Source organism: Abramis brama, assembly GCF_963993115.1.
Source record: "Abramis brama genome assembly, chromosome: 3".
NCBI classification, from domain to species: domain Eukaryota; kingdom Metazoa; phylum Chordata; class Actinopteri; order Cypriniformes; family Leuciscidae; genus Abramis; species Abramis brama.
In genome coordinates this window covers 24391563-24404402 of record NC_139965.1, presented here as the reverse complement: position 1 = coordinate 24404402, position 12840 = coordinate 24391563, and the positions used below count along the sequence as shown (strand labels likewise).

Sequence of the window (12840 nt, the reverse complement as noted above, 5' to 3'; positions counted from 1 at the left end):
ACGGGCCTATAGGCCCACCCACTTTTCAACCCAAAACTTTTCTTCAAAAAAAACAAACAAACTTTTAATATTATTCTAATTTTGTCAAGAATTATAAAAAATCGTCAATAAGCTCATAATTTGTGCTAAAATAGTCTAAATGTTTAGTTTTAAGAACAATTTAAAAAAGCTGGCTATGTCTATTTTGATGTTTCTGCGCAAGTTCAGCAGACAGTGAGGTTCGGGTTTGTTCCGTTCAGAGCTCGTGAGCGGAGAGCGCATTTCTGAATATTCCGCTCGTTCATTCCGCAGGGTCACACGCTCAACCCAGAAGAATGGCCTGCTGCCTGGCTCGAAAATATGTGGAATAAGGGCTGCCTCCGACTACATTTTTTTTGACTAGTAGTTGTTCATTTAAGCCATTTGTGGACAAATCGCCCCTTTAGATTAATTTAATTACTTAGGCTATATACCCTAAGAGCGCGAACGCACGCATAAAGCTTGCCACAAAGGACCGGTAAAAGTAATGATTATGAATGTGTCTAAAATAGCAAGGAGACATTTAATTATTTATTAATATACTGGTGTTTTCTGTGTCGCTGCAAAGATGAAGTTGACGATGCGGATTCGCCATGAACGCCAGAGAGAAATGCACATTTCAGATGACATATTCAGAGAATAGCCTATTTCTTTTGGTTTTGAATATTTTCGTTTGAAAGTAGACATTTGAAGCTTTCTATAATAGATAGCCTATATTTCTCAAATCTGTGAGGCACAAGCTGAGTTTCGGCGCCCTCCAGTTGTGCAATGCAAGTGATCGTGTCGGCGCCTTATTACATTGTCTGCTATATATTTGCTTCTTATTTAGTAAATACAGGCAATTGGTTGATAAAACATTGATAAAAATTAAGATACAATTTATACAAAACTAAAATCTTTTAAAAAGAGACTTTCTACAAAACAAGACTCAATGAAGAGATCAAAATCATGTTTTACCCACTCCATGTCTCCAGACATTGCACATCTCATGATGTAGGCTATAATATCTTTCTCATGCTGCATGCTCACTTTCATAATCAACATTGATTAAATTAAAAAACATAATGACGTCACATATTTTCTAACCCAGCCCTCGGCCCTGTTGCAACAGTCGTTGTTTAGGTAGGCTACCTTAAACGCGCACACAGTCTCGGAGTCATCGCTGCAACCAGGAGATGAAGAGAGCTGAGATCCACATCACCTAGCACATCTTCGTCTCTGCCACCCCAGGATGCTAGCGCGACCAGCGCTGTTGCTAGAAGGGCGCCAGCGCCCCTGCCTCTCAGCGCCTCTGCCTCTCAGCGCCTCTGCCTCTCAGCGCCTCTGCCTTGCGAGTGGATGATAGCTCTGAAGACGCCTAGCAATGGTATACCTTTAGTGGTAGTATACCTTTAGTTAAGTTATACCTTATGAGTCTTCGTAGCGCGCTAAGAGACAGCATTATCGGGAAACGCAGCCCAGGTATGATGCGTATGATGCGTAATGGAGATTCCAAAGCACTCTTCTTTGGTCAGAACCATGGAGAGCGATCGCGGATATGTCCGTCCTATGCACCGAAACTTTTTACAATGCAACAAAATATTTTAAGAGCATCAAGCTATTAAAATCTATATTATGTATACGCACAGATAATATAACAGTATAGTCAGTATTTTTTATTAGGTTAAACAGTGATTGGATAAGGTTTTTAATTTAACGTTTTTTAATTTAAGGCCCACCCACAATTGGTCTGGCCCATCCAAAACTGGAATCCTGGCGCCGTGCCTTTGCGCTTAAGTAAATAAAAAAAAAAATAAATAAAAAATTGTCTGGCCAATCCGAGGCCCCTGCACACGTGGGGCCCCTAGGCTGCAGCCTAGGCAAGCCTGTGCATTAATCCGTGCCAGTTCATTGCATTATCTTTGGATGGTTCTTCCGCCAGAGTTGCCATCCTTATAAATATTAAAGATTAAAAGAAATATAGATTGGATCAGGAACTAGGCCAACCACTGCACATTTTCATAGACTATACAGTATTAATACATAAGTGAATATACTCAACTGGGAAAAAAAGTCTCAGAGTTTCAGAGTCTTATAATTAATAGAAGTCATTTCAATGATATTGATTATTGACCTCAAAGCATAAAGACATTTCAACCAAATATTTATTGACTCTATATTTGCATTTCATTTTTAGTAAGTGTTTTAGATTAAATTTGAAAAATAATATGACAGTGTTGGCTATGTAAATAACACGATGAAACAAAGGAGTGTCCAAAATAAACAGTCTTTATTAACAAAAACTATCACATAGAAAAACAGATAAGCGTAAACAAGACTGAAGAAAAAACTGAATGAACTGAAGGCTTACATACACAGAGGGAGTATTCAACGGAAAACAGAACAGGTGCGTGAATTAGGAACTATAGAAACTAATAAGCACAGGGAACTCGGGAATCCCAGAATAGGGAAAACCGAAACAAAACTAAACAGACATAGAACTACATGTTACATTAGTCCCCCCTCCCGGAAGGCACGTCCCTATGCCATAAAAAGTCTAATCGAGGAGGGAGCTCTGGAGGACGACGTGTAGCAGGCGAAGGGTAGGACACGAGATGAGAGGAGATGACAGAGGGAGGAGCCAGGAGCAGGGGAAGCCAGGTGGGGACCCAGACAACAGCCAGGATAAAGGCCCACAGCGGAGTCGACGGAGGAAGGAGCCAGTTTAACCAGTTGGACATCAGACGGAGACAGAGCCGAGGGAGGTGAAGACACAGGCGGAGATGGAGAGCTGATAGGTCCACACTGAAGGTTCAAGCGACCGAGGCGCCGCTGCAGCGACGAGTGTCTGAGGGGGTGCCAGAGGACTGAGCGGAGCCAGTGGGACTGAAGACCAAAGCAGAGCCGGAGGGAAGGTGGAGCCCGACGGAGCCGAAGGGCGCAGCCGGAGACCCGGAAGTCCGTATAGTGTAGGCAGAGTGACGTCTGACCAAGACGGAGCCGGAGGGACGAGGGAGCCCGCTAGAGCTGTAAGGGTGATAGTCATGCAGGAGCCGAGGGAGGGAGGAGCCAAGGTGGAGGCGGAGGGGGGCTGGGCTCTAGGGCTGAAGTGGGGCTGGTGATGTCATCTACAGTGGGGCAGATGGTGAATGCTGATACTTTATTCACCAGCACCCACTCCACATACGGTGAACGTGATTTCACCAAGTACCACATGTTCCTGGATCAACATCTTTGTTGATCCTGGAACAACTTTCCAATCAACCAATCAGATTTGAGGGACAAGTTTACAGTTTATGTCAAGTTTAGGCTTACAACCAGGGTGAGGTGCTTCAACATCAGTCTTATTCACCTATCATTTCCCTCTGATTTTAGGGAAAAGTTATGGGTAGGGTTAGGTTTAGGGTTAGGGATAGGGTAAGGACTAAATTTTGGGACAGGAATGTTATTCCAGGATCAACAAAATATGTTGATCCAGGAACATGTCTTACTTGGCAAAATCACGATGACCCTCCACATACGCGGCGAAATATCCCAGAGGACCGTTCACTGGCAGGTGTGCCTTGGACTGTTGTGGTAAAAAATGCAGAGCGAACGGTTCAGATAGTAAGTTAGGCACACCAGTTCTAAAGAGTCCCTTGTGTGGTCACCCACTGAACGGTCTTTCTACTCCAGGCATAGCAGTTGGATAGCGGGTAGGTCTATTGTGAGGGGGAAGAGGGAAAAAAGAAAGATTAAGGCTACAAAAAAATGATCCAATCTAGGTTCGTTTTCTGTAACGGTGGTTGTGTAAATTGCATGACGAAACAAAGGAGTATCCAAATCAAAATCAAAATCCACATGGAGGAGATCATAAAACTACTTTACAGCCAGGACAGGAACTAGTCTTGAATTTATAGCAATCATACAAACAATGACTTGAATACACCTCTTCTATGATGAACATTTAAATTATTGAATTAATTTAATATTTTTGATAGCTTTTGCTGTACAATTAAAAGTCTTATTAAAATAAATCTTGGTTAAAAGTATGACATGATCTTTATTATTATATTTACTTAAAAGTAACTTGCCTATTTGCAAGGGTTTCATTACTTCAGCAAAAACTAAATCATCTATTTTCCACGTGTTAAAAGTGATAATTTTTAGCACATGTCAGCAGCAGTAAAGAGAAGAGAGGAGTGAGACAACAAACAACATTGATTAATCTGACTGAAACTGACTGCAGTGAGCGACATAGCGACTAAACGGGCAGGTGACAACATTATTCAGAAGAATCCTTTATTATTTTTTTGTGTGTTTTTTTTTTTTTTTTTTTTTTAAGTCATGGGACAAGCCTGTCAGTGTGTTGTCGTTTTTACGCCCAGGCATGAGTTCAACAGGTGGCGTGTCCACTTTTAGAAACAAGCTGCTGGGTCTCACGACGAGTGCGCTGTCCTCTATGAAAAACGCATGAAAGGATTCAGAACGTAGCCTAACATATTTGTTAGTGATGACAGGTAGGCTATCGTGTGCTTGTACTAATGATCTTAAACATATGCATTTTTTTCCGCACAAACCCTTTGGTTAAGCCGTTAAATGTTACTTTTTTTTTATTACAGAACGTCTGCTCGTGCTTGTGTAACTAGAATATTTTAAATATTTTTTCGAATGCCTAAAGAAGTGCAGTAGGCTACACCGTCTTTTTGAGATCATATGGTAATCCGGTGTTGTGACGATCAGACATATTTAGGGTGACTGCTAGTAGGCTAGGCTAGATAAAGCTGTCATGTTTGTCAGGTAAAAATGCTTCTTTCTAGGGCTGCACAATATATCGAAATGATCGAAATATCGCAAATATCGCAATGCATATCGCAACGACAAGCAATAACTGGGATCATGAACAAAAGACAAAGAGAAAATCACTCACTACTCTTGGCTGAATAACTTTTGAAGCTTTAATAATAATCAGTATATTTTAATTCATATAGTAAAAAACTAAGCAGTGTTTTATTTTTACATTTGATTATTCAATTTCTGTTGTTAAATAAACCTAATGTCGGATATCCTGCTCTGAAACCCGTGATGTTAAAATAACACTTCTTATGCTACAGTAAAACACTGCTGTTCACTTTCAGAAGTTGTGGGGACGTTTTCTTGTCACAAAAATAATGTGAAACACATATGTAGGTTATATAATTTTAAATATATTTTTAAGATCTTTTTCATTTTACACACTTTAAGCATTATCGTATCGCATATCGAATATCGCATTATTTAATGAGTTATCGCATATCGCATTTTTCTTCAATATTGTGCAGCCCTACTCAAGATGAGCTCCTTTAACATCTGTCGTAACATCAAAAGGCACATCAGATCTGCTAATAGCATGGGAAGCACATCTTATAAGTCAGAAAATACCTGTCAAAACAGATCTTTCCAATTTGCATTTTGTGAGTTTGTTTTTTCATTTTCCATTTTAGACACCCGTTTTCCTTGGATAAATTTAGGCTAAATATAGTTGAGGCCTCGTCGTTATCTTGCACACTTGAGTAAGATCTAAATTTGTCCCTCCATCATGAATGAAATATTTAGGTCACAACAAACTATATAATACTGTATGGTCAGCTTTATTGTAGCCTATAGGCTATGCAATAAAGGGCCATTTTGACTGACATCATGCACAGATCATTTAGGCTATATTGTTCTTTAAACAATTCTAAGTCTTTGTGTGTTATGAGTCCAGTAAATCTAAGAGTTTTTGTTTTGTTTTAAATAAGATCACAATGGCTGTATTCAAGCAGCAGCAGGTTGAGAATTTCTATGAGATTGGAGAGGAACTTGGAAGGTAAGAATTTTGCTGTTTACTTAGTGTTTTATTGATTTACTTGCTGATTGGTGCAATAGCCTATAATTTTCTTCCAAATACTATCATTTTGAGCTTCTGGTATGATACTTTGACATTTCCAATCTGGCAACACTGATCATCATAATGTCAAAGTATCATACCAGAAGCTCAAAATGATAGTATTTGGAAGAAAATTATCGTACACGAGTCAAACGTACAGAATATAGCTATTTATTGTAAACATACAGAGATGACATGTTAATGATATAACTTACAAATTTGTATACAATATACAAAAAGTACATTAGCTTGTGCTCATGAGAGAGTCATTCTCCACGATGACTGGCAGAGAAGACATAACGTGAGATGAGATGGAAGACATGTAACACCTCGTTCACGTTCTTCTCACGGTAGACGTAGAATCCACAGCTAGATCAATGAGTATAGAAGCCCTATGATTACAACGACCATCATTTGAAGTGTCACACAATTCTGAAATGATCATACATTATGTTTTTTTTTTCTTCATTATTGATACGCAAATACGATAATTATCATACGTCTGGCAACACTGGTGATACACATTACACAGATGCATTCATAGGTGCCATGTATAGGGGACATATTGAGTCATTCTCCCAACCCAAAACTTTCATCCCAGCACAGTGCTTGTGAAAATCAGAGATTAAAACTGCTCTAACAGTGTAAAAACATCAACAATGTAATTGAGTACTGATATAAACTGACTATAACAACAACTAACAATCTGTGTGAAAAAATAGTATGAAATAATATATAATATATTATTAATAATATTAATCAATAAGTTATGTTAATACTATTTAATAAAATATTCATAATAATTATTAATATTAATATACAGTGAGGAAAATAAGTATTTGAACACCCTGCTATTTTGCAAGTTCTCCCACTTAGAAATCATGGAGGGGTCTGAAATTGTCATCGTAGGTGCATGTCCACTGTGAGAGACATAATCTAAAAAAAAAAATCCAGAAATCACACTGTATGACAATGTATGGGAAGGAGGTTGTTCCCCAAAATCTCACAATACATGGCCCCGGTCATCCTCTCCTTAATACAGTGCAGTCGCCCTGTCCCATGTGCAGAAAAACACCCCCAAAGCATGATGCTACCACCCCCATGCTTCACAGTAGGGATGGTGTTCTTGGGATGGTACTCATCATTCTTCTTCCTCCAAACACGTTTAGTGGAATTCTGACCAAAAAGTTCTATTTTGGTCACATCTGACCACATGACTTTCTCCCATGACTCCTCTGGATCATCCGAATGGTCATTGACAAACTTAAGACGGGCCTTGACATGTGCTGGTTTAAGCAGGGGAACCTTCCGTGCCATGCATGATTTCAAACCATGACGTCTTAGTGTATTACCAACAGTAACCTTGGAAACGGTGGTCCCAGCTCTTTTCAGGTCATTGACCAGCTCCTCCCGTGTAGTTCTGGGCTGATTTCTCACCTTTCTTAGGATCATTGAGACCCCACGAGGTGAGATCTTGCATGGAGCCCCAGTCCGAGGGAGATTGACAGTCATGTTTAGCTTCTTCCATTTTCTAATGATTGCTCCAACAGTGGACCTTTTTTCACCAAGCTGCTTCACAATTTCCCCGTAGCCCTTTCCAGCCTTGTGGAGGTGTACAATTCTGTCTCTAGTGTCTTTGGACAGCTCTTTGGTAGTAGTTGGATTCTTACTGATTGTATGGGGTGGACAGGTGTCTTTATGCAGCTAACGACCTCAAACAGGTGCATCTAATTTAGGATAATAAATGGAGTGGAGGTGGACATTTTAAAGGCAGACTAACAGGTCTTTGAGGGTCAGAATTCTAGCTGATAGACAGGTGTTCAAATACTTATTTGCAGCTGTATCATACAAATAAATAGTTAAAAAATCATATATTGTGATTTCTGGATTTTTTTTTTTAGATCTCTCATAGTGGACATGCACCTACGATGACAATTTCAGATCACTCCATGATTTCCAAGTGGGAGAACTTGCAAAATAGCAGGGTGTTCAAATACTTATTTTCCTCACTGTATATTATTATGTATATGTATAAATATATGTCTGTGTGTGTGTGTATACGGTATATATAATATATATATAAATATAACAATATATATATATATATATATATATATACACACACACATATATTATGTAAAAAAAACTTTTATGTTAGTTGCGATTAATCGCAATTAATCAATTTGACAGCACCAATTTAAATTAATGTCCCATGTTTCCTTTACACTCACAAGATGCATTATGGTGCCTTGCTTGTATTAAGTCTCAATTTAAGACTGTTGTGATTCCACAGTGTAGTTTCAAATCTGAAAATCTTTTCTAGAAATACCTTTTATATATGCCTTTATATATGCTTTTGTATATGGTTATTTATTTATATTTATAATATGAAATTGTTGTCTGTGTGTTTTATAACAGTTCATGTGTCTTTCAGCGGGCAGTTTGCAATTGTTAAGCAGTGTCGTGAAAAGTGCTCAGGCCGGGATTTTGCAGCTAAGTTCATAAAGAAACGCCAGAGTAATGCTAGCCGGCGAGGTGTGCTCCGAGAAGAGATTGAGCGAGAGGTCAACATCCTACAGCAGATACAGCATCCCAATATTGTCATGCTACATGATGTGTTTGAGAACAAGACAGATGTGGTGCTGATTTTGGAGCTGTGAGTAAAGCTTGTATTAATGCTAATACAAATGATTTAATTATTATATTAGTTTGCGCTTGCATCATTTTTTTAAGTGCATATTTTAGTTTTAGTTCACCTGCCTATGCTTATTGAGAAGAGATTATGTATTTTTGTAGGGTGTCTGGAGGAGAGCTTTTCGACTTTCTGGCACAGAAAGAGTCTTTAAGTGAGGAGGAAGCTACACAGTTTATTAAACAGATTCTTGAGGGTGTTCACTATTTACACACAAGGAATATTGCTCATTTTGACTTGAAGGTACAGTACACCCACTGGTCTCATAACACTGCTCAGATTATTACAGTATAGCATATTTGCGCTGACAGATGTGGAACACTGAAGAATTCTCTGTCAGTAGAACAGTGTGTCTTTGTGTGCATATGAGTGTGGGTGTGCTCCTGTGTGTATAATTTATTTTCCGGTTCGCAGCCTGAAAACATCATGCTTCTGGATAAGAACGCCCCACTTCCCCGGATCAAACTCATTGATTTTGGCTTGGCCCACAAGATTGCTGAAGGGGTTGAATTTAAAAACATCTTTGGAACACCAGAGTTTGTTGGTATGATATGTGTTCTGTTTAAACCCTAAAGCCTGCAGCCTTAACCGTGCACACTAAGGGGCCATTCACACAGAAAATGTTTTCGCGTTGAAAAACGTGAGACGCAGGGTTGTGGAACGAACTTGAGTTCCGCATTTTTAGAGTGCGGTGTAATGCAGCGGCATTCAAACACATCCGTCTAGCTCATGTTCACATAGAAAAAACAATGGAAAAGCAGCACAGTGGAATGCAAAAACACGTTCTGTGTGAACGACCACTATCACACTTTTTTAAATTCTTATTGTTTTGTTCCTCTTTATACTACATATCATTTTTGCTGTTTTCAGCTCCAGAAATTGTGAATTATGAACCACTGGGACTGGAAGCAGATATGTGGTAAGATAATTTTTTTAATGTATATTAAATAAAATATCTCAATAATTTGATGCTGTTTTTTATTTCAAATAATTAAGTGCTTTCCTTTTATAGGAGTGTTGGTGTTATTACATATATTCTGTAAGTACACAATTTTTTTAAGCCTATAAATATAACAATGTGTGATTTTAGCGATGTTCTGCTAATATGCTTTCTAAATGCAGGTTGAGCGGGGCGTCCCCTTTCCTAGGAGAAACGAAGCAAGACACCCTGGGAAACATCTCAGCCATGAACTATGAGTTTGATGATGAATTCTTTGGCCACACCAGTGAGCTTGCCAAGAAGTTTATACGACAACTGCTAGAAAAGGACACCAAGTGAGTGAGCTGAGATCATCTGAGGTCGTGTGTATTTGAGTGTGAAATTTGAGCTTGTGACAAAATATTGAAGGGTTCCAAATTTAAGAATCTATTTCAAATATGCTTCCTTACATAAACATCACGGTGAAGAATACTGATTTTAGCATTTGAGGTATAAATTAAGCTTATTGAGTCTTACCAGTTTAAGTTAAATGAGTCAGATCACACAGACTCTAACCTCATTGTCTTTAATGGCTCTTTGAGTCCCAGTATCACTCAGAACTGATGGGATTAGCACACGAATGATTCACTGAGAATCTCACCTTTTGTTCTGCAAATGGCTTTCGGACCCAAATGGCCCTTGGAGCCTTATGCTGATTGAATTAGGATTGGCTAGACCCTCAGTCTAGGGTGTTACCTTAACCTGTATACTCATTTACATGCTTTGTTTGAATTTGTCTCCACCCCCAAAAGTCCCTCCTCCTAAAATGCCTATAAGATACCATGTAAAGTTATGTTAGATTAGATCATGTTGGAAGTTCTACAGCAACGTACAGCGGAGTTCTCAATAAAGAATAACTTCCGTTGAACGCGATCCCAACTGTCTCACTGGTCTCTGCTTCGATAAAAGAAAACTTTACAACAATATGATGCTTGTTTTTAAGTAATATGGCATTAATTACCATCTCAATTATGTATTTCAGAAAGAGACTTACAATTCAAGATGCCTTGAACCACCCTTGGATCAAGGTATGTTATCAGCTTGAGATTGTTTACCTGAAAGGCATTTAAGGCCCTTTCACAGTCACACCAAGGACAATATCAATATCAATATCAGTAAAGATAACAATAAAGATTTAGTTTTAAAAACTGTTCTAAATGTAAAATAACAGTTCACACCATCCACACAACAATAACACAGAGGAATTGTATAATTGGAATAACTTTTTTCCATCTGATGAAGCATAAAAACATTGACCGCCAATATAAGCAACCACACCAACGCACAATAACGCCTGCGACTTTAAACGCCTGAGCTCTTTAAAGCAGTTTGGATACCATTCCAAAGCAGAGTCCATACTGCTTTAAAGAGCTCGAGCATTTGAAGTCGCAGACATTACTGTGCTTTGGTGTGGTTGCTAATATAGTCATCATTATTGTCATCTTTATAGTTATCATTCTTGTCTTTATAGTACCGTGCATTTTGATATTCCCTCTCTATTTCATGCTTTCTCTCTCTTAATCTTTAAATATCTCTCAATCTTAACCCCATTGTCTATTGGCAGTCTAATGAGCATAAGGACGAGCGCAGTAAAGCACCAGAGAGGAAGAGAGAGCGTAGGCAGCTGAAGACGAAGCGTCTTAAAGAGTACACCATCAAGTCCCACTCCAGCATGCCTCCTAATAACACCTACATCAACTTTGAACGCTTCGCACAGGTGGAAGAGGACGTGTCAGCAATGGAGGGCACTTTCTGCCAGTTGGCGTCGGCCCACGACTCCTTGCAGGAGGACATTGATGCACTAGTGTCCATTTACAATGAGAAGGAGATGTGGTACAAAGAAGAAAGCGAAAGCATCAGACACGAGTTGTCCCAGCTTCGTTATGAGTTTCGTAAAGTCGAAGCCCAGAGACGGGGCGTTCACGAAGACATGAGGAGCGTGGATGGCAGCGTTAGCCGAGTGAGCGAGCGATACAAGGAGAGGCAGACACGTTTTGAGGCCCTGCAGAAGGAGCTCTGTGCCGAGCTGCAGTGGGTACAGGAAGTGGTGGGTTCATTCCAGGTCACCTTCCCAAACTGTAGCTTTAGCAGCGTGTTTAATACCGATGTCAATGAAGCACTGAAAGAGTTGCTGAATAGATCCTGTGGAGGAGACCTGCTGACCGGCAGCAACCTGGACCAGCAGAGATGACATATTAATAACCCACCATCCACTGATTACACATCGTTATATAAACACTGGCGAGGTAAACATGCTGAAGATACTGCACTGGGACATATTGATCTGAATAAAAGCAGGTATGGTCAGTCAGAGAGAGCTATACATTAAATATAAAACTATTGTGTCTGTTCTGATTATTTATGGTTAACAGTTTAAAGATATAGACAGTCATCCTAACATAATCTTAACTGAAGTAATATATTAACAGGTTTATTATGCAGTTTGGAAAAGTATGAAATTTGATTTGAGTAATTTCCAACTATTTCCCTTATTCAGTTTTCTAAAATTGAAATTGAATAATTTATAAAAATAATTTTATCATACAAGCAGAGTGATTTCATGGCTAAAGTTTAGTGATCGTTTGGTGATTGTCAAGCACGACTGAATGAATTAAAGGCACACGAATGTGTAAACAAATTACCAGCAACAGATAAAGGAGTAAATGATCATTTAATTCATACTGTACTGAATGTTTAATTCAGACTGTACTTTGCTGTTTGGTGATCGTGCAACATCAAACCACATTTACAGTATCAAACTGATTTGTCAGAGGTGAATACATGCAGGTTATAAACCGTTGTAGGTTTCTTGTCATTATGTAAGTGCATGCTATCACTTCGAGAAAACCAATGAAAAAAACCTTAGGAAGTATTTTCAGATGATTTTACTATATATAAAATAAAATGCTGTATGAACAATTTATGTTAAATATGGTCTGAGAAATCTAGAGAGGTTTGGAAATTTGAGTCTGGAAAAGTATGACATTTTTTATTTGAAAATGTGTAGGAACCTTGTATTCATTAATTAATGTTTTTTTAAAAAAATATATATTAATAGGGTCATTCCATCTCAAGCGCTTTTAATCCAATTTAAATTTGGCTGCTTGACTATTTTAAATTTGCCTTAATTTTTTTTGTGATTACCTCTTATGTATTGGTATTGCAAAGTCACCAGTTTTTTATTGTTATTTTAAAATATGCACTGGAGATCCTAAACTTCCATATATCCCAAATATTGACAGGCGCTGTGGTTAAACCAAGTTTTTTTTTCAAATATGCATTCAT

The 12840-nt window shown here is 38.6% G+C and overlaps 1 protein-coding gene across 2 annotated transcripts; it reads left to right on the top strand.

The window, feature by feature from the left end:
• Positions 1 to 4207: 4207 nt before the first annotated feature.
• dapk2a (death-associated protein kinase 2a) lies at positions 4208 to 12840 on the top strand. 2 transcript variants are annotated; one of them, XM_084107479.1, is made up of 10 exons: positions 4208 to 4496; positions 5757 to 5824; positions 8319 to 8540; positions 8681 to 8819; positions 8991 to 9120; positions 9447 to 9495; positions 9589 to 9615; positions 9699 to 9851; positions 10538 to 10583; positions 11120 to 12840. In XM_084107479.1, exons 2-10 carry the CDS (start codon positions 5763 to 5765, stop codon positions 11744 to 11746), a joined length of 1455 nt encoding a protein of 484 aa, XP_083963605.1. In that variant the 5' UTR covers positions 4208 to 4496; positions 5757 to 5762; the 3' UTR covers positions 11747 to 12840. The 2 variants fall into 2 exon arrangements, with proteins under 2 accessions (XP_083963605.1, XP_083963606.1); XM_084107480.1 differs by having other exon boundaries at positions 4362 to 4496; positions 8303 to 8540.